The sequence below is a fragment of the Lissotriton vulgaris genome, chromosome 10 (genome assembly GCF_964263255.1).
Source record: "Lissotriton vulgaris chromosome 10, aLisVul1.2, whole genome shotgun sequence".
Lineage (NCBI taxonomy): Eukaryota > Metazoa > Chordata > Amphibia > Caudata > Salamandridae > Lissotriton > Lissotriton vulgaris.
In genome coordinates, this window is record NC_141698.1 from 31,981,870 (window position 1) to 32,001,269 (window position 19,400).

Genomic DNA, 19,400 nt, shown 5'->3' on the forward strand with positions numbered 1-19,400 from the left:
CATCTTGGGAGAAAGAGCTTAATACGTTTCCATTAAATTTAGTGACCTTGGTTTGTACAAGTGATTTTGTCGATTGTCAGGCCTAGTTTCAGCACTATAAGTTTCAAGCTTCATTTTGACATACACACTTGAATTTGGTGTTCCAGGGGATGTATCGTGAACACGTTTCCTGCTGGTATACAGACTAAGAGCAGGTCTACGCACCAGTTGAGCTCCGATTCTGCTGCCTGCAACACACAGTAGAGAACAGAGCAGCAGCTGCCGCTTCATGTTTCTGGGCTGCATTGTCTGTATCTCAAACAGGTACTCATTGTCTGAATTGAGGTACGGTCTGGATGCAGCGCAGAGACAGAATAAAACAGTCCATGACTCTTTCTGGACCTGTGCATGGCTGCAGAAGGTGTTTATGACATGGTCCTTGTTCTTCTGTATGAGGGAATGTTTCTCCTATAGATCATCACAGTGTACAACAAAAAAATAGGAGTGCTAGGTAGAGCACCTAATGTGAGGACGTTGATTCTGGAGGCATCCTTATGCAGTGTAGTATTTCCTGTCACAATCCGGATATCTGAGCATTCAGAAAGCAAAGAAGCTCTGCCCCACTCTGTGTGAAGGAGGATGGCATCATGGTGGCATCTCCTTCCCTGGCTAGAGATCCTAGTCATAGTTCAGCTGTGAACCTGCTGGCCACTGCACGGCAATAAGAATGGCACAGTGAGCTGAAGCCCTATGAGGTCTGCCATGCAAACAAAAGGGGAGCAGAAATAGGCTAAGAGAGTCAACAGGGTCTAGGGACCTCGTGGGGATGCTCAAACGGTCAAATTAAGTGGATTGCCAAGGCCCAAGTGGGTGATAGTGGGAGCATCCATCACAGAAAACTGATTTAATGTAAAGGCTGCACTGTCACTGCTTTGACGCTGGACAGCACTAAATCAGTAAAAGTGAAGCAAACTAAGGTGTTTTCCAGTTTTGAATGAAAAGCAAATATTCCCTTCCATAGTATTATATTGGTTAGAATTGGTTTTAACTGAAAGCTGTAAACCCTACTGCTAAAAATGAATTGTCTCTGCCACTGGTGCCGAGTGAAGCCTCTCCCACTCACTACTAATGTGTGTGGTCAAACTTTCTAAGGTTGTGCAAGTCTTGCCATCATTCTTTTGATATGTACAGTGAGAAGGCTAATGCTAATAATCCAGAGTGGGAAGGGTGATTGCTACAGTTAGAGATGCTGTGAAAAGAGTCCAGAAATGGAATAATGTTTCTGGCCAAGTGAAGGTAATAAGTCCAGGGAATAACACCCATGGCAACCAGGCAGGAATGTTTTCATGCATGGTTAACCTTCTGTAGGCAGAAACATGTAAAGCAGGCCTGAGGCAAGCCGCTTAAACTGTACAGACATATCTCTGGTAACTGCCCTTTAAATTAGCTTGTAAAAAGGTGTATTTATTTTTACTGACTTTTATATAGCGCAAACTTGACCAGAAGGTAGCGGGTATCAGAGCGCTTTACACGAGCACCAGTTGCGTTACATGAGGACACATTCATTTTTTTGTTAGGTACAGGGAGATTAAGTGATTTGCCCAGAATCACATGATGTTCAGCGTCATTGCTGAAACTCGAAGCCGGTTCCCCAGATTTGAGGTTGACCGCCCTAGCCGTTAGCCAACTCCTCGCCTCAACAATATCATTGAATATCATTGATATCATGAATTTATGATTTTCTTCCTCACCAATAAATCGCCAGTATGGTACAGAGATTCGTTCAGTCCAACACAAACATAATTCTAATCACCAATTAAAAAATAAAAAAAAACACAGTGCTCCAGGGTGATCAATCAGTGCTGATCAAATAGGCAGACTCTTCAGGGCACACAATTCATAAACTGCAATCTTCCAAAAGAGACCTGGAAATTATCAAGACCCACCAACGAGCAACTACTGTGGTTTCAGGCTCAAAGGTTTTTCTTCTGGAACGTTTCCAAAGACGAAGGTGCTAAGCATAGTCCAGTGGAATCAGTAGCACCCCTTTTGCTGCGTGTACCTAATTCAGGACTGTGGCCTCTCTAAATCACAGCACATGCTGCAGCCTTTTAAGACGTTGTCAAAGATTTTAGCTGATTAACTTAAATATAAATGCCCCTTTTTTGGCAAGTTGGTCAATCTAATATTTTGTTTCAAACATTGCAGGGATCTCGTTCTGCACTCATGCGAAGTTGAAACATATCACCTAGAAAGTTGCTTCAATTACAGCAGTGAAATCAGCCAGATGATTGGTAAAAATGCATGCCGTTTTTCCTAAAAATGTTGTTATAAGAAACAATGTTGATTTTTCCATAGATTGTTCCTGAAATTCACGTTAACTTGACTATTTTTCATCTGGTTTTCTTTTCCGTACAAATTGCAATATCAAATGAACTTCCAGTTAATAAAAGGATTTACCATCTAACTTTAAAAAGAGACTTGTCACACACAGTTCTCCAGTCGCTGGTAAAGTTGCTTCCAAACGAGGTTCACCCAGATGGCATGAGACTTGTTGCTAAAAACTCTGTCATCCCCAGCAAGGATGTCTCAGGAGACATTCTACTAGAGGCAAAACTGCCAGTGAAGCACACCTGATAATATCAAACTTGCAGAAATGTGCAAATCAATTTCCTGCCGTTTAAATAACAATCTGTGCAAAGTTTAGCATTGTCTCTAGAGAAGATGGTAAAGCATGTTGCTCAATCCTTGATAATACTGCTCTCTTATTCCTCAATAACCCACCATCAAAAGACTCTTGTTGGTTTGATTCTCTTCCACGTCTCAGCTTTTCAGATTTGTAAAGCTCCTTACACATGCCCCTGCCTCAGGTAACCACAGAAATGCAACATACTAAATGGAGATCACCAGGGTCTGAACCGGCAAGATATATGGGGGAATGATGTGCCATGCTCTTTTAATTTTACAAAAACAGTTCCCATACGTTTTAATTAAAAAACAATCATCCCTGAACAGTTCATGAGAAACTTGAGGTGCATATGGCTGACAGTGAAGGGAAGGACTCTCATGTGCTGTGAAGTCAAGGGAGGACCAGAGATCTAAAAGAGAAAGAAGTCTTCTTCCCAACGGGCCTGAACCTGAAAAAACGAAAATGCATTCAATCGGTTTAAGTGCAAATGTAATGGCTGCTTGAGACCCGGTGTAGGTTTTAATTGCTTAAGTTACTTAAATCTTCATGGTGACAGATTCATTATTTTTAAGAGGTAATGAAGGATGTTACCAGCTGAGTTCTGGAATGCTTTCTTTCAATGGACACTTATGATTGCACTAGGTACTGTTTGACTCCCTATTAAAAAAAGATTTATTTTCAAAGCACTTGTTTTATGCTAATCATTAAGGGCAGGATTTTCTCCACCAGAGGGATAGTACCGAGGAGGAACTTCCGCTTGTGGATTCTGCCTGCATTTAGATCTACCTGCAGACCCTGGAGGACTTTTACTTGTCTCCAAACTCTTAATGAGGGTCTAAATCTATGTTTGCACATTTTGAGACAGTCGACTTGATACTATTTGTAATATAGTTTTAAAATAACGATTTCTAAATTCTCAGTGTCAAAGGCTGTGGCCTCGCAGCACTATAAATATGTAAGTCGCTATTCCCATCAAGCAAACTTCGGTTTACTTATGCCTTTCTTGCTGGACACAAATACATCTGCAGTGATCGTATTAAGTAAATAAGGTCTCAAAGTGAAAGTGTTTTCCTACTGATTAGTTTAACCTGCATTTATGTTGCACTTAAGGTGCACGCTATTTTATATGCAGTTACCTGAAGGCAAAATAAACTAGTTACAGAATATTTTGGTTTTTTTAGCCATGTCTTTGACCACGGCCCCACACTTATTGACCCTTCCCCGATTACAGTCAATATCACAGTTTCCATACTAGTTTTATACACTTCAATCACGGACAGGGTCCGATTGGAAACTTATCATTTCTTTGAAAACATATTTTAAGAAAATCAACGATGGACCCTCCAAGCAAAAGTAGTAAAAGCGATGCCGTTCTACTAATGAATCACAAATGTGGGTATTTTCCAGAGCTTCATATGCAACTCTTTTTAAATGAAGTTCGTAGCATCCGGTTTCTGAAACATGGCACTAGTTAAGCCATGCTTTTATAACCTTTCACACCATCATCTGGACTATTTATTATGGCCCAGCAAAGTTAGAACAACTACTTATGTGCGATATGCTATCAAGAATGTAAATCCAAAGAAAACATCAGACAGAATAACATGTGTTACTAGCGAATGTTTATTATACCCAAGTCTTCCTCACAGTTCATCCTTCAAACTTTCTTCTTATACATCTTTTGAGAGGCCAAAAAACAAGCCACTAAAATGATGAAATCAATTTAATAATGTACTTTCAATTGCAGACAACCTTCATAATAGAGAGAATGTCTGCCCTGGAAGTGTGTTTCCTTACAATTAGTACTCTACAGCAGAGGTTCTGAACATTTTTAGTTCTTTGGACCCCTGGTGAATCATTACTGGAATCCGTCCCTCTGTCATTATTGGAAGTCGCAGACCGCCGGCCTAAGCAATTTCTAGAATATTAACCTCTAAGCACACAAAAATAAGTATACATCATACAAATGTTCAGATATTTAAATGTTTTGTATATGATTCACAATCAAATATAGAAAAAGTTTTCACATTTCCAGTTTTGCTGCTTTATTCGTATACAGTTTATTATGTTTAATTAATTTTTATATGATTTAATTTTGTACAACAGTTGTGGACTGCCAGAGTAGGCCTTGAGGACCCCAGGGGAACTTGGCCCACAGGTTAAGAACCACTGCCCTAAAGTAATTTACTCTTTTTTTATCCCTAGGCTCTTACCTTTTGGTGCATATGCCAATTGACATATATGCCCCTGTCTCCCAGAACTCACAAAAAAGTTACTTTTCCCAAACCACATTTTTTCTCCATTTATTTAGGACCTGGATTATTGATAGACGTACTTATTTCACATCTGGTTTGATTGACAACTGACTTGTTTAACAAACTGTATCAAACGCCTAATCATCTAAAAAAGTTATACGTGAACGCTTGAAGCCAGTAATTGCATGCGCACTTTGGAATAAATGCACACATTTTTCCACCACAGAGCACTGTTGTTGTTTCCCCTGCCCACTGACCATTTTGGTAACAACTCGATGGAGTTGAAATGTTTCCCTGAAACTTAGCTTAACTGAACAGAAAGTGGAAACAGTATTACATGAGATACAGTTTCTTCATTGGTCCTACTGCATAAACAGAATTTCCCCTCGATCTGATAACCTCCTCCCTAACTTAACTAAAGAACTGAGGCCCTGCCACATTCGCTATGTTGGCTGCTTGGGTGAACCGCACATCAACTAGCAGGGAGGCAGAACTGCCAGTGAGATGCCCTCCTGCTGTTGCCCGAGATGCGGATGTTGGAGCACTAGAGGATTTAAGGTCAAAATACCCATCAAGCCCACTTATGCATTTTGACCTAGAATATACAACTAGCTACTAAAATCTTAAAGAGCACCATGCTGCCTGGAAGGGACAATGGCTTCAGATGGAGGTCTCCCATAGACAAGAGATCTCTGGAGAGACAACCAATGTAGTCAGCGCCTATAAGAGAACACCACTCTACTGTATCCTTGCAGGATGTATGACGTTACAACGCATGCTTTTACCACGCATGCCTTTACAACGCGGTTTTTACATCGCAATCCTTTACAACGCATAGCGCTTAGAGGTGCTGGATAGTGAAAAGTTTAATTTTCTATTCCAACTCCAGTCCCCGTGGACACTAGGGAAGGTGTTGGATAGAAAATTAAACTTATTCCCTATCCTAGAGCGCCCCCCAGCGCAATGCGTTGTAATGGTTTGCGTTGTAATGCCTGCATTGTAATGGTAGTGCGTTGTAAAAGTTTTGTTGTAAAGGTTGTTCACCATCCTTGCATGTAGAGGGAGGCACGACTACAACACAGTATTTGGACGAGACCAGTACTGTAGGAGACAACCACAGCTGCCAGTGAGCGACCGCCAATCAGCAGTCTTTGAATGTAGAGGAGTAAAAGCAACGCCTCTCTCTCTTATAAAGGACAACACATCCCTTCCAGACCTTGTGTTAGGAAGAGCTCACACAGAGATGAGATAATTAAGCACACATCAGGCCTGTGGGGAGGATGTTTCTGGATATACCACTACCAAGCATAACACCTCCACCAAAAGAGAGACGATAACAAAACACTTGCGACCAGACCACAACCTTCTAAGACCCACCACCAAGGTACCTATGTTATAAAGGAATGGGCCCACCTCGATTACCTCCATGCGATCCAGAGTGGTGCGGCTGCTGCGGATGCTGTTGCTGTAGGCCCTGAAGCTGCTCTGTTCGGACAAGGGCCCGTAACGCTGTGCTAGGAGCTGGGCCCGCAGCTTCAGGTACTGCCTACGTACCAGTGGGTCATAGCCAGCCTTGGCATTCTCCCGCAAGAGCTGGCTGCGTCGCCGGATGTACTGCGTGCGAAACTGTGGGTAGTTTGGAGTGCGGTAGGCGTTGTATCTACAGGGACAGAAGAAAAAAAGGACAGCGTAACTCAGTGGAATCTCTTGAGGAGCATGAGAAGGAGAACTTGAAGACAAAGCATTAGCTTTACGACTAAAATCTTGTTTTGGAAACTCCACTTGTCAGGGGCATTGTCCTGCATACATTACAGATCTGCCTTTAGAAGATTCTGTGTACCTAGTGATGGTGAAAGGAACCCGACTCTCAGAATTGGAAACTAACTCCTTCCATACATCCTCTGTATAAGTACAGCCTACACAGCAGCAGAGCAAGCATTCCTTACCCAGAGCAAACAAGGGCACCAGAGGCAGCAGAACAAAAAGCTTCATGCACACAGAACAGAAATAGTACAGGCAGTAAAAGACACATGAAACAGGTAAAGCATCTGTAGCAGCAGCCTCTCACCGACACAGACAAAGTATGACGAACCCAGCACTAATGAGCCTTCATCAGCAGAGTAAGCTTCTTTCACAAAAATATAACAATAGAAGATAGCAGCAGTGAAAGACACACACATAAATGCAGGCACGTGTACCCAAGGGTACAGTCTGAGCAGCAAGCTCCCCTCAAAGAGACCCTCGCCAATAATGCAAGGACGAGCCCTATATAAAGTGATCCAGAGGGCAGAGGCGACAACTATTTTAATAAAACACCCAACGCCACCTTAAGAGTATGTAGAGGCACACCATTCTAGTAAAATTGTGGATATGGAACGGTGAAGAGGGAACTCAACATAAGATGTGTGTTATTTGCGGAGCTTTAGACACTCTCAAACACAGGGCCTAAGATGGAGGCTTGGGGCTAGAGATTGGACACTAAGAAGAAACATCAATCAATCTATCAATCACTCAAGGAATTGTAAGCGCACTACTCACCCAAGGGGGTCTCAAGGCGCTGAGAGATAAGGGGTGTGTGTGAAGATCTGTTTAGTCGAAGAGCCAGGTCTTGAGAGTCTTCCTGAAGGTGTTCAGGGAGGGGGCGCGTCTGATGTCTGCCGGTAGGACATTCCAGGTCTTGGCTGCGATGTGAGAGAACGATCTTCCGTCTGCTCTGGCTCTGTGGATGCACAGGGTTTCAGCCACTGCGAGGTTGGAAGATCGGAGGTTTCTTTTGGGTATGTGGAAGTTGATTCTGTTGCTGAGGTATTTGGGTCCGTTGTTGTGTAGACATTTGTAGGTGTGGGTAAGGACTTTGAAGGGGACACTTTTCTCCACGGGGTGCCAGTGGAGTCTCCGTAGGTGGTGGCTGATGTGTTTGTGCAGGGGGATGCAGAGGACAAATCTGGCTGCAGTGTTCTGTATGGTCTGGAGTTTGCGGAGTAGGGACTTCTTGTTGTTGGCGTAGAGTGCGTTTCCATAGTCCAATCTGCTGATGAGGAGTGCCTGGGTGACTGTCTTCCTTGACTCAGGGGGGTTCCTTTTGAAGATCTTGTGAAGGGTGTTGAAGCAGCTAGAGTTGACGGCGTTGACCTGTCAGTTCATGGTCAGCGATGAGTCGAGTACGATGCCGAGGTTTTTGGCGTGGTGTGAGGGGGTAAGTGGGCTTCCGAGGGCAGTGGGACACTAGGTGTTGTCCCAATCTGATGGGATGGTTCCAAGAATGAGGACTCCTGTCTTCTCGGCGTTGAGTTTGAGGCAGCTGTTGGTCATCCAGACTGCGACGTCTTGCATCCCATTCTGGAAGTTGAGTTTTGCTGTGGTGGGGTCTCTGGTGAGGAAGAGGATGAGCTGGGTGTTGTTGGCGTAGGATACAATGTTGAGGCCTTGTTGTAGGACGATGGCTGCGAGGGGGCCATGTAGGTGTTGAAGGGGGTCTGGCATAGAGATGACCCCTGTGGGACTCCGCAGGTGATTTTCGTGGGGGCAGAGAGGAAGGGCGGTAGTCTGATCCTTTGGCTTCTTCCGGTGAGGAACAATCGGATCCAGTCCAGGGCTGTTCCTTGTATGCTGGCGTTGTATAGTCTGGCGACTAGAGTGCAGTGAGAGACGGTGTCAAAGGCTGCCGACAGGTCGGGTAGGATGAGGGCTGCAGAGTGGCCTTGGTCCAGGAGGGTACAGATGTCGTCTGTGGCAGCGAGTAGGGCGGTCTCGGTGCTGTGGTTGCTTGTTAATCCAGATTGGGATGGGTCTAGGAATGCGTTGTTTTCAATGAAAAGTGTCAGTTCCCTGTTGACTGTTTTTTCTGCCATTTTGCCTGCAAAGGGGAGGAGCGATATTGGCTGGTAGTTCTTGAGATCAGTGGGGTTGGCCGTGGGTTCCTTGAGCAGGGGCCCGACTTCTGCTCCTCCTAGAATTGGGTGATCAATCACGGTTCAGCAATGAGAAGCAGCAGGTGTAGATTCTTTAAATTGACTATCTGCCAGCTGGAACACTCCAATAGGTAGGACATGATTTTAAGACTAAATAATATTTTGATGAGGATGAAACAGTGTGTTTATACTTCAAGAATAAAATTAAACCATGACTCTTTGCAACCCTTTCCCCTGCCGGATTTCCACTCTATTTCTATCCTTTCTCTTACCTTGCATCCACAGCCAGCACCTGCTGCCACACTGCGGCCATCCCCAGGCTCCACAGCCACCTTCACCTCCTTCGCCTTCTCAGAGCTTCAGCATACACGTGGGGCCTAGTATACGCGCAACACAACGGACATATTGGTAAGGCAGAACAGCTAAACAGCCTCAAGAACACTAATTGTAATGGCTCAACAACCTCTGTCAAGAAAACATAAGCAGAGCAGCAGCATGTGGGGGGTGTTGTAAATCATAACATCACCAGCAGAGCGACCCTTTAAACTGGTGCTTACAGGTACTCCGTCAATCAAAGTACGCACAATAGGTGTGCCTTTACCCAGGGCAGCACCTAGGAGTGCCCTCAATCCGTTCAGTAAATAGACGCCTCGAGTCAAAGATGCACACAGAGGTATGTAGCCAGTCTAATATTACAAATGTGCTTCTAATATGAGCAGCACTTTGAGGTGAGCCACCAATCACAATGGTACCTAGAGGCATTTGGCCAATTGCGGCACACCTACATATCCAGAACAGCATCTACAGGTGGAGCGGCAGTGAATTCCAATGCATGGCAAATCCATCTGCATCGAGAGATGCAGCCAGTCTCATTTCTGCAGTACTTAGATGTTACTTTTATTAGTTCAGGAAGTGTCAGACTGATCTGTGGTTTGAAAGTAGTAATATATATTATCTCAGTAGTTAAACATCTGCAAGATTGTTTTCCAATATTCTAATATTAGAGGTGATTTCCAGTAAATTGGTAACTGTGAGGTGATTGCGTTCTCTCGTCTTGTGGTGAATAGCAAATCCACTATTGTAAATCATCCCAATTACACAGGATGACTCAATTGAACATACCTCTCACAATCTCCATTCTTTGCCTGCTTCCCTGCCTAAGCCCTCTCCCCAACGAAACCTCTTACAATCACAGACAAATGCACTCTTGCTCATTCCCCTTGCTCTCCAAAACCTTGTACAATGTTCTCACTTGCACACCTGTTCACTCACCTTCCTTGCTGTAACCTTATACGATCCTTTACTCAACTGGCACTGCTGCCCAATGCCTTTCCATACCAAAACCATGGAAAATCTGATACAGATAAGCACTCGTCAATCCTTTCTTCCCTGAAACTTTCTAAAATCTCTTACCCACCAGCATTCTTGTCCAATCAGCGCCTCAGCCAAGCCCCTCGACAGGCTGTCCCAGTCTGGCATTCAGGGTTTCATGGGAAGAGAGGCAAGGAGTTTGCTGTTTTCTTGGCTTAAAGTCCAGTACATATAGGGTTACGCCATTTAAAAATTCAAAACTGTGTATTTCTTTATAAAGGGACCATTGCAACTGATTTCAGTTCAGTATACTAAATTATACCTTTGTAATGAGACAGTTTTTAGAAGTTATTCTCATCATGAACTTAGAAATATTCATGCCCCCCCGCCACTGCCCGGACAACGATGCTACTAGTCAACCAAGAGGGAAGACAGTTGTCTCATGCCCCCATATGTGGCTTACAGTGTTACTATAGATTGCGTAACATTATAAATTGAGTATACATTACAGTTTCAACCAATGCCTTACTGACCACCTCTGCAACCACCAGCTCCTTGAAACCACGCAAGTCCAGATTCAAGCCCAACGAAAGTACAGAAACAGCACTCATCACCGTCACAGATGACATCCGCATGATCCTTGACAGAGGTCACATGGCAACTCTAAATTTCCTGGAACTCTCTGCAGCATTTAACAGTCTTAGCCCATGCTCATCAAGCACAAGATTGTCTTGCAATGATCCCTCTCCCCTGTGGATCAGCTCTTCCTTAACTGATAGAACACAAGCTGTCAGCCTGGCAACTTACTCCTCCGAACCCCGAAAACTCATCTGCGGAGTGCCTTAATGATCATCGCTCTGCCCTACCCTCTTCAATGCATGCATGATCCCTCTGGCCAACGTCATACGCGCACACATCAACATCCTCGCCTACGCAGATAACACACAACTCAAACTCTCTCTCCCTACAATATCCAGCTTCATCTGACACTGACCCCACACTCCAAATGTTCAGGAAAGAAATCAAAGTCCTGTCCATTTTAACGTCATCCTCCCAACCTGTCCTCTCCAATCACACATTCAAGTGCACACCTCTGAGCACGGAAAAGTACAGCATGACATACCATCTCTCATCAACTACAATGCCCACTTGCAACAAAGAAGGCAACAGATCATTCTTAATCAACAATATAATAAAGTGACACTGCACTTGTATATTTCACTTTCTTTAACTGAAAATCCCTGGGCTTTGAATGCTGCTGCCCGTTGTACCGTCACAACTACAGGGTTTAACTCAATTCCAACAAGAAAACGAAAGAAAAAAATATTTAATATTCTGCTCTCTGTTACCAGGTCGCAGCTTAACGCACCAACATCCAATCCAGTCATACCCACCACAACACATACACAACTCTCCCATGATATCACTGAGATACCTCTACTGACCGCACAGGCAACCCCACCGTCCCATGTCATTTCTTTAAATAATTAATAAAAGTCCCTCATTCATAATTGTGTCCATTTCTGTAACCAGATTAGAAACCTGCTCGCAACTAACCTATAGTTGTTGGCTCAAATAACATTGTCAATATTTTAGCTTCTCCGAGTTATCTACTCAACATAACGATTTCACGTAATAACATTAGATCGCTATTAACTGATTGTCCATCTCAATAATCGGGGAGATAGACCTGCAGTCTCCACCTCTATAACATGTGCAAACTGAAACTGAATATCTCTGTTGACTTAAAAACGCCCTGACAAGTTTATTAATAATAGAAATGGCTAGTAACTGAATACAGTTAACCAAAAGTGATCCTGACAGAAGGTAAAATAAATCAACATCTTGGTGGAATGGAGAATATAATCCTAGAACGACACATGTCTGTGGGTCTTGCTAATTCATTCCATTTTATCTCACTGTCTCCTGGAAACACACAGGCAGCATATTTTCATCTGGAGTTCACATCCTTATTTTGCAAATATCTCGGTACATAAATGTGTCTAGATTAGTATTTGTTTAATGAGATCCTAGCAGAGTAGCAGCTTCTCTTCTGCGAGCCTCTAAAATATAATACTTTGCAGTACGTGACAATGGAAAATTCAGGCCTGCCTCACATTTTTATGAGTCATGTACTGTGTAAAATTGACATTCATGGCAACATGTAACATGTATGTCCGGGGTTGTAATAAAGTGCTATTCTTCTATCTCCCCTCCCTACTTCCGCTTCTTTAAATGTGGCATTTGTCCAACTCAGTTTTCTCTCTCAGTCCTAAAATACCCATTTTCTCACTGCAGTCAATTAACAAATAAAATAGCCGCTTTTATCTGCAAAACCTCTCTGGAATATTTACAATTAGCAGGTATGGAAATTAAAGGTTTAGCAGAGCGCTTACTACCCCCAACCGAGGCGTTAAAGTGCTTTACGTGAAGGGACCGCCTATACACTACTCACACGGCCCGTCCGTGAAGTCCGCCTCATATTCGCCGTCCGCAGGGGGTCTTTAACGGGTGTCATTTGTCCGTGATTCTAGCACTTCCGGGTCGCACCGCAACCAAGCCCACGGATGACACATTCTGGGAGTCGCATGCGAAGGGGCGGTACTGCTGTAGGATTAGGTAACCTAAGAACAGGGCAACCCAGCCAATCCGAGCGCCCCATTCAGAATTCTGAAGTGCTGATTGGCTCAGTTTTCCTAACATGTCTTTCTTGGATCCGCCTCATGCCGTCGCCCGGTCCCGCCCATCTTGGATTGGGCGGGGCTTGGTTGTGACAGCCTAGATGTTATAGATGGGGAAGGATAGGCTGCTGCCTCTTGCTCAGGGGATGGAAGCAGCTGTGGTCATAAGAATGAGCCTTGGTTGGAATAGACCCTGCAAGCCAGGATCTGTTCACGACTGACTGCTGGGCAGGACCTTGGTGGCCCTGGGGCATAGCCACCAGTGGTGCAGCAGGTGCAGTGGCACCAGAGCACTGAGGAGCCCATGGGACCCTGATAATTGCTGTGTTTTACTGCTTTGTAGCAGTCACAGGGGCTGTTTTCCTTTTTTTGCACTTGGTTTCATTGCATTCTCGGTACACTACTGAGTTGACCTTTGTTTCTGGGGCTCATGCTGGCTGTGAAAGTTGAGGGGTTCAAGGTAATCAAGACAGGGCATGCGTTCCTCAAACTTAGTGTTTGAGGCTGGCGTTAAAGCGCTTAGCTTACTTTTGTACGTGCTTTAACGTTATGTTGTGCCGTATTTCACATTTCTTTACCAACTTCATAACAAAAATACAAATGTTTAAGTGGTTCTAGGATTCGAAATCTCTATCTTTTAGTGAGTGCTGCAGGTTCTCTCACAGGGCATACCACGTCCTTTGACTAAGAGATGCAGGTGATATTGTGAGGCCACGCGCCACCTCTTTTTTTGAGATTCTCTGCATTTATATTCTGCAACCTTCCTAGGGGAGACAGCAGGACTCTCAGTCATTTCTGGTTCCTCCAGGTCCCAAGACATTCCTTACATTTTTCCTATAACTCGAGATGTCATCACATTCGCTTGGTTGTAACCTTCTTAACCATTGATATGTTTGTAGTTGATGAGCTCACATCTCCGTCTTACATATATCATTGACCCTTTTTTGTCTTGCAGCATTCTTTCATAAGGCATTGGGAATTTACCGTGGGTTTGTCAATCTCTCACAAGCACTTGATCACCTATGTGAATCTTCATGTCTAGTTCTCAGCTGTAAATGGAGGCTTTGTTGTTATTTGACTTAGCTTCCTGTGGCTGCTCTGATAGTTGAAACCTTGATGGGGCAATCCCAGGGCAGTCTGTTTAGTGTCTTTGGGAGTTCTCCCAAATAGCACTGTTGGGGGTGGATAGATTGCTTTGCTATGTGGAGTGGTTTGGTATGCTCCTAGGAGATAGTGTTACCAAAGGGATGATGGACGGAGCGCTTGAGCAAATCAAACACGTACCCCCAGTCAACTGATCTGGGTTTAATCCATCATCATACTTTTGATCACTCCACCACCCCAGTTCAGACATGGCCATATGCAAATCAGTCTGACCCTGTGCCTCATGGGAACAGTCCAGCCTGAACTGCCAAGCTATGTCTTCCCTGGACCAGAAACAAACATCCTGGGACCGGTTTCTGGCTATTTAGCAAACATCATCCAGTCTACCTTGAATCCAGTGTCAAAGTGAGCAAAGGACCCACATCTGGGCACACCCTGCCAACTTAGGGCGAACAAAGCGATACCAAAGGAGATAATGAATGGAGCGTTTGAGCAAATCAAACACTCACCCCCAGTCAACTGATCTGGGTTTAATCCATCATCATTCTTTAGCTCACTCCACCACCCCAGTTCAGACATGGCCAAATGCAAATCAGTCTGACCCTGTGGCTCATGGGAACAGTCCAGCCCAGCAGTTCCATGCACAACATGGCAGGCACGGCGCGGTGCCTGCCATGTTCTGCATGGAAGTGCACAGCATGCCCTCCTGGCATTGTGTCGAGCGGTGCTGAGTGCACCGCCCGCCACAATGCGCTTATGGCGGGCGGTCTCTTTCTACGATGGGCTGGCAGGCAGACAAAGTCCGCCCGTCATCCTAATGGGCCCCTAGGTAAGTAATAATCTTTATTGCGTGATTAATAAAAATCTTTGCAATGAACTAAGTGATAAAACACCTGCGCAGAACACATAAAACAACCTATTTCCTCTCAATGAGGTTGATTTAAAATCCTTTTAAAATTTGCAATGTGTTTATGCTACTTTAAGGAATTAAAATATAAAACCTCACATACAGTGCAAGCATTAAAGTGCAATGAAAAAAAGCATACAAGTTCATAATTGATAGGTATTAGATTGATGCTAATTTCTAGGTACTGAGCCCTAAAGCCATGACCCATCTGATACAAAAGGCTAGTATGAACTTCAGGGCGTCAAAGAGGAGTTTTTAAGATCAGTTCAATTTTTTGCCAATCAAAGATTATCCAGCTGGTTCTAGATTTAGCAATATTCACAGATTGCATTTAGAGACAACAGATCTCCTGGGCCAGGATATCGAAAGATTCCCTCACTATACCACTGAAAGCACCCTGAGATCTTCCCATGCCAATCCCTGTTCATTCAGACTCAGAACTGGAGGAGGCAACTCTTTCTCAGCTCGGTGCTGAGGCATGGAACCAACTCCCCAGTCATTTAAGATTCATTGAACCAGAAGTAATTTTTAGAAAGCAGATGAAGACTTGGCTTTTTGCAGCCCCTGATTTGCACTGCTGCCCCCTTATTGATTGATCTATTACCCTTCTTTGGCCTGTCTTGATTGTAGCACCGCTGTTTTCATGGCAGGATGCTCCTCTGTGAGTGGCAGAGCGCTCTTCAAGTGCCCAATTCAGCTCAATTCAATTCAATGCTCTGGAATATGCACTTGGCTTTCAAACGCCTCTGTGAGATTACTAGCCTGTTTTTCCGCTCTCCTCCCAGGGTTTCTGGCGTGGTATCTTTATTGAGTGTGGGAAGATGTCACCGTGGAATATTGACCACCTATGCTTCAATGGCGTTGCTTGGGTTTCTGAGGGAGATCCCTGTCCCTCTGAGAGGGCTTTGCTGCTTTGGTTTTTGTATTGGCTGAAGTGTGTTGGGGGCCTCGTCCAGAAGGATGAAGAATGAATTAAGGATTCACTATTCTGCAGTGATGCATTAGACCCGGGCTGTCCTCCCATGCTGCTCTCCTCCCATGCCGCTCTCCTCCCATGCCGCTCTCCTCCCAGGCCGCTCTCCTCCCATGCAGCTCTCCTCCGATGCCGCTCTCCTCCCATGCTGCTCTCCTCCAAAGTCTCTCCTCCCATGCCACTCTCCTCCCATGCCGCGCTCCTCCCATGCCGCTCTCCTCTAATGCCACTCTGCTCCCTTGCCACTCTCCTCCCATGCCGCGCTCCTCCCATGCCGCTCTCCTCCCATGCCACTCTCCACCCATGCCGCGCTCCTCCCAGGCTGCGCTCCTCCCAGGCTGCTCTCCTCCCATGCCACTCTCCTCCCAGGCTGCTCTCCTCCCAGGCTGCTCTCCTCCCATGCTGCTCTCCTCCCATGCTGCTCTCCTCCCATGCTGCTCTCCTCCCATGCCGCTCTCCTCCCATGCCACTCTCCTCCCATGCCTCTCTCCTTCCAGGCTGCTCTCCTCCCATGCCACTCTCCTCCCATGCCGCGCTCCTCCCATGTTGCTCTCCTCCCATGCCGCTCTCCTCCCAGGCTGCTCTCCTCCCAGGCCGCTCTCCTCCTATGCCACTCTCCTCCCATGCCACTCTCCTCACAGGCTGCTCTCCTCCCAGGCTGCTCTCCTCCCATGCCACTCTCCTCCCATGCCGCGCTCCTCCCATGTTGCGCTCCTCCCATGCCGCTCTCCTCCCAGGCTGCTCTCCTCCCAGGCCGCTCTCCTCCCATGCCGCTCTCCTCCCATGCCACTCTCCTCCCAGGCCGCTCTCCTCCCAGGCTGCTCTCCTCCCATGCCACTCTCCTCCCATGCCGCACTCCTCCCATGTTGCGCTCCTCCAATGCCGCTCTCCTCCCATGCCGCTATCCTCCCATGCCGCTCTCCTCCCATGCCACTCTCATCCCATGCCACTCTCCTCCCATGCCGCTCTCCTCCCAGGCTGCTCTCCTCCCATGCTACTATCCTCCAATGCCGCTCTCCTCCCATGCCACTCTCCTCCCATGCCACTCTCCTCCCATGCCGCTATCCTCACATGCCACTCTACTCCCATGCCACTCTCCTCCCATGGCACTCTCCTCCCATGCCGCTCTCCTCCCAGGCTGCTCACCTCCCATGCCGCTCACCTCCCATGCCGCTCTTCTCCCAGGCTGCTCTCCTCCCATGCCGCTCTCCTCCCAGGCTGCTCTCCTCCCATGCTACTATCCTCCAATGCCGCTCTCCTCCCATGCCACTCCCCTCCCAGGCCGCTCTCCTCCCATGCTGCTCTCCTCCCATGCCGCTCTCCACCCATGCCGCTCTTCTCCCATGCCACTCTCTTCTCAGGCTGCTCTCCTCCCATGCCACTCTCCTCCCAGGCTGCTCTTCTCCCAGGCCGCTCTCCTCCCAGGCTGCTCTCCTCCCATGCTACTATCCTCCAATGCCGCTCTCCTCCCATGCCTCTCTCCTCCCATTCCAATCTCCTCCCATGCTACTATCCTCCAATGTCGCTCTCCTCCCATGCCGCTCTCCTCCCATGCCACTCTCCTCCCAGGCCGCTCTCCTCCCAGGCCGCTCTCCTCCTGTGTCGTTCTCCTCCCATGCTGCTCTTCTCCCATGCCGCTCTCCTCCCATGCCGCTCTTCTCCCATGCCACTCTCCTCCCGTGTCGGTCTCCTCCCATGCCGCTCTCCTCCCTTGCCGTACTCCTCCCATGCCGCTCTCCTCCCATGCCGCTCTCCTCCCATGCCACTCTCTTCCCAGGCCGCTCTCCTCCCATGCTACTCTCCTCCCAGGCCGCTCTCCTCCCATGCCACTCTCCTCCCAGGCCGCTCTCCTCCCGTGTCGCTCTCCTCTCCTCCCATGCCGCGCTCCTCCCATGTTGCACTCCTCCCATGCCGCTCTCCTCCCATGCCGCTCTCCTCCCATGCCACTCTCCTCCCAAGCTGCTCTTCTTGAATGTCACTCTCCTCCCATGCCACTCTCCTCCCAGGCCGCTCTCCTCCCGTGTCGCTCTCCTCTCCTCCCATGCCGCGCTCCTCCCATGTTGCACTCCTCCCATGCCGCTCTCCTCCCATTTCGCTCTCCTCCCATGCCGCTCTCCTCCCATGCCACTCTCCTCCCAGACTGCTCTTCTTGAATGTCACTCTCCTCCCATGCCACTCTCCTCCCATGCCGCTATCCTCCCATGTCGGTCTCCTCCCAGGCCACTCTCCTCCCATGCCGCTATCCTCCCATGTCGCTCTCCTCCCATGTCGCTCTCCTCCCATGCCACTCTCCTCCCATGCCACTCTCCTCCCAGGCTGCTCTTCTCGAATGTCACTCTCCTCCCATGCTGCTCTCCTCCAATGCCGCTCTCCTCCCATGCCGCTCTCCTCCCAGGCCGCTCTCCTCCCATGTCGCTCTCCTCCCATGCCGCTCTCCTCCCATGCCACTTTCCTCCCAGGCTGCTCTTCTCGAATGTCACTCTGCTCCCATGCCACTCTCCTCCCAGGCTGCTCTTCTCGAATGTCACTCTCCTGCCATGCCGCTCTCCTCCCATGCCGCTTTCCTTCCATGCTGCTCTCCTCCCATGCTGCTCTCCTCCAATGCCGCTCTCCTCCAATGCCACTCTCCTCCCAGGCCGCTCTCCTCCCGTGTCGCTCTCCTCTCCTCCCATGCCACTCTCCTCCCAGGCCGCTCTCCTCGAATGTCACTCTCCTCCCATGCCACACTCCGCCTATGCCGCTCTCCTCCCATGCCACTCTCCTCCCAGGCCACTCTCCTCCCGTGTCGCTCTCCTCTCCTCCCATGCCGCGCTCCTCCCATGTTGCGCTCCTCCCATGCCGCTCTCCTCCCATGTCGCTCTCCTCCCATGCCGCTCTCCTCCCATGACACTCTCCTCCCAAGCTGCTCTTCTCGAATGTCACTCTCCTCCCAGGCTGCTCTTCTCGAATGTCACTCTCCTCCCAGGCTGCTTTTCTCGAATGTCACTCTCCTCCCATGCCGCTCTTCTCCCATGCCGCTCTCCTCCCATGCCGCTCTCCTCCCAGGCCGCTCTCCTCCCATGCCGCTTTCCTTCCATGCTGCTCTCCTCCCATGCTGCTCTTCTCCAATGCCGCTCTCCTCCAATGCCACTCTCCTCCCATGCCGCTCTCCTCCCATGCCGCTCTCCTCCCATGCCACTCTCCTCCCATGCCACTCTCCTCCCATGCCACTTTCCTCCCATGCCACTCTCCTCCTAGGCTGCTCTCCTCCCATGCTGCTCTCCTCCAATGCCGCTCTCCTCCCATGCCACTCTCCTCCTAGGCTGCTCTCCTCCCATGCTGCTCTCCTCCAATGCCGCTCTCCTCCCATGCCACTCTCCTCCCATGCCGCTCTCCTCCCATGCCGCGCTCCTCCCATGCCACTCTCCTCACAGACTGCTCCCACTCTCCTCACAGACTGCTCTCCTCACAGGTCGCTCTCCTCCCATGCCGCTCTCCTCCCATGCCACTCTCCTCCCAGGCTGCTCTCCTCCCATGCCACTCTCCTCCCAGGCTGCTCTCCTCCCATGCCGCTCTCCTCCCAGGATGCTCTCCTCCCATGCCACTCTCCT

General features: G+C 47.8%; 1 protein-coding gene across 2 annotated transcripts in view; it reads right to left on the minus strand.

Moving 5' to 3' along the window:
* The window catches only part of WDR13 (WD repeat domain 13), a 42,318-nt gene extending 29,575 nt beyond the window's left edge, over positions 1–12,743 (minus strand). Inside the window, exons 1-3 of one of the 2 annotated variants that reach the window (XM_086940348.1) lie at positions 12,601–12,743; positions 9,107–9,211; positions 6,346–6,583 (exon numbers count right to left, since the gene is read on the minus strand). In XM_086940348.1, coding sequence (XP_086796474.1) covers positions 6,346–6,583; positions 9,107–9,147 — 279 coding nt within the window. In that variant the 5' untranslated portion in view covers positions 9,148–9,211; positions 12,601–12,743. Of the gene's footprint in view, positions 1–6,336; positions 6,584–9,106; positions 9,212–12,600 lie in introns of both variants that reach the window. The other variant, XM_086940347.1, reaches the window with a different exon arrangement.
* Positions 12,744–19,400: the final 6,657 nt, after the last annotated feature.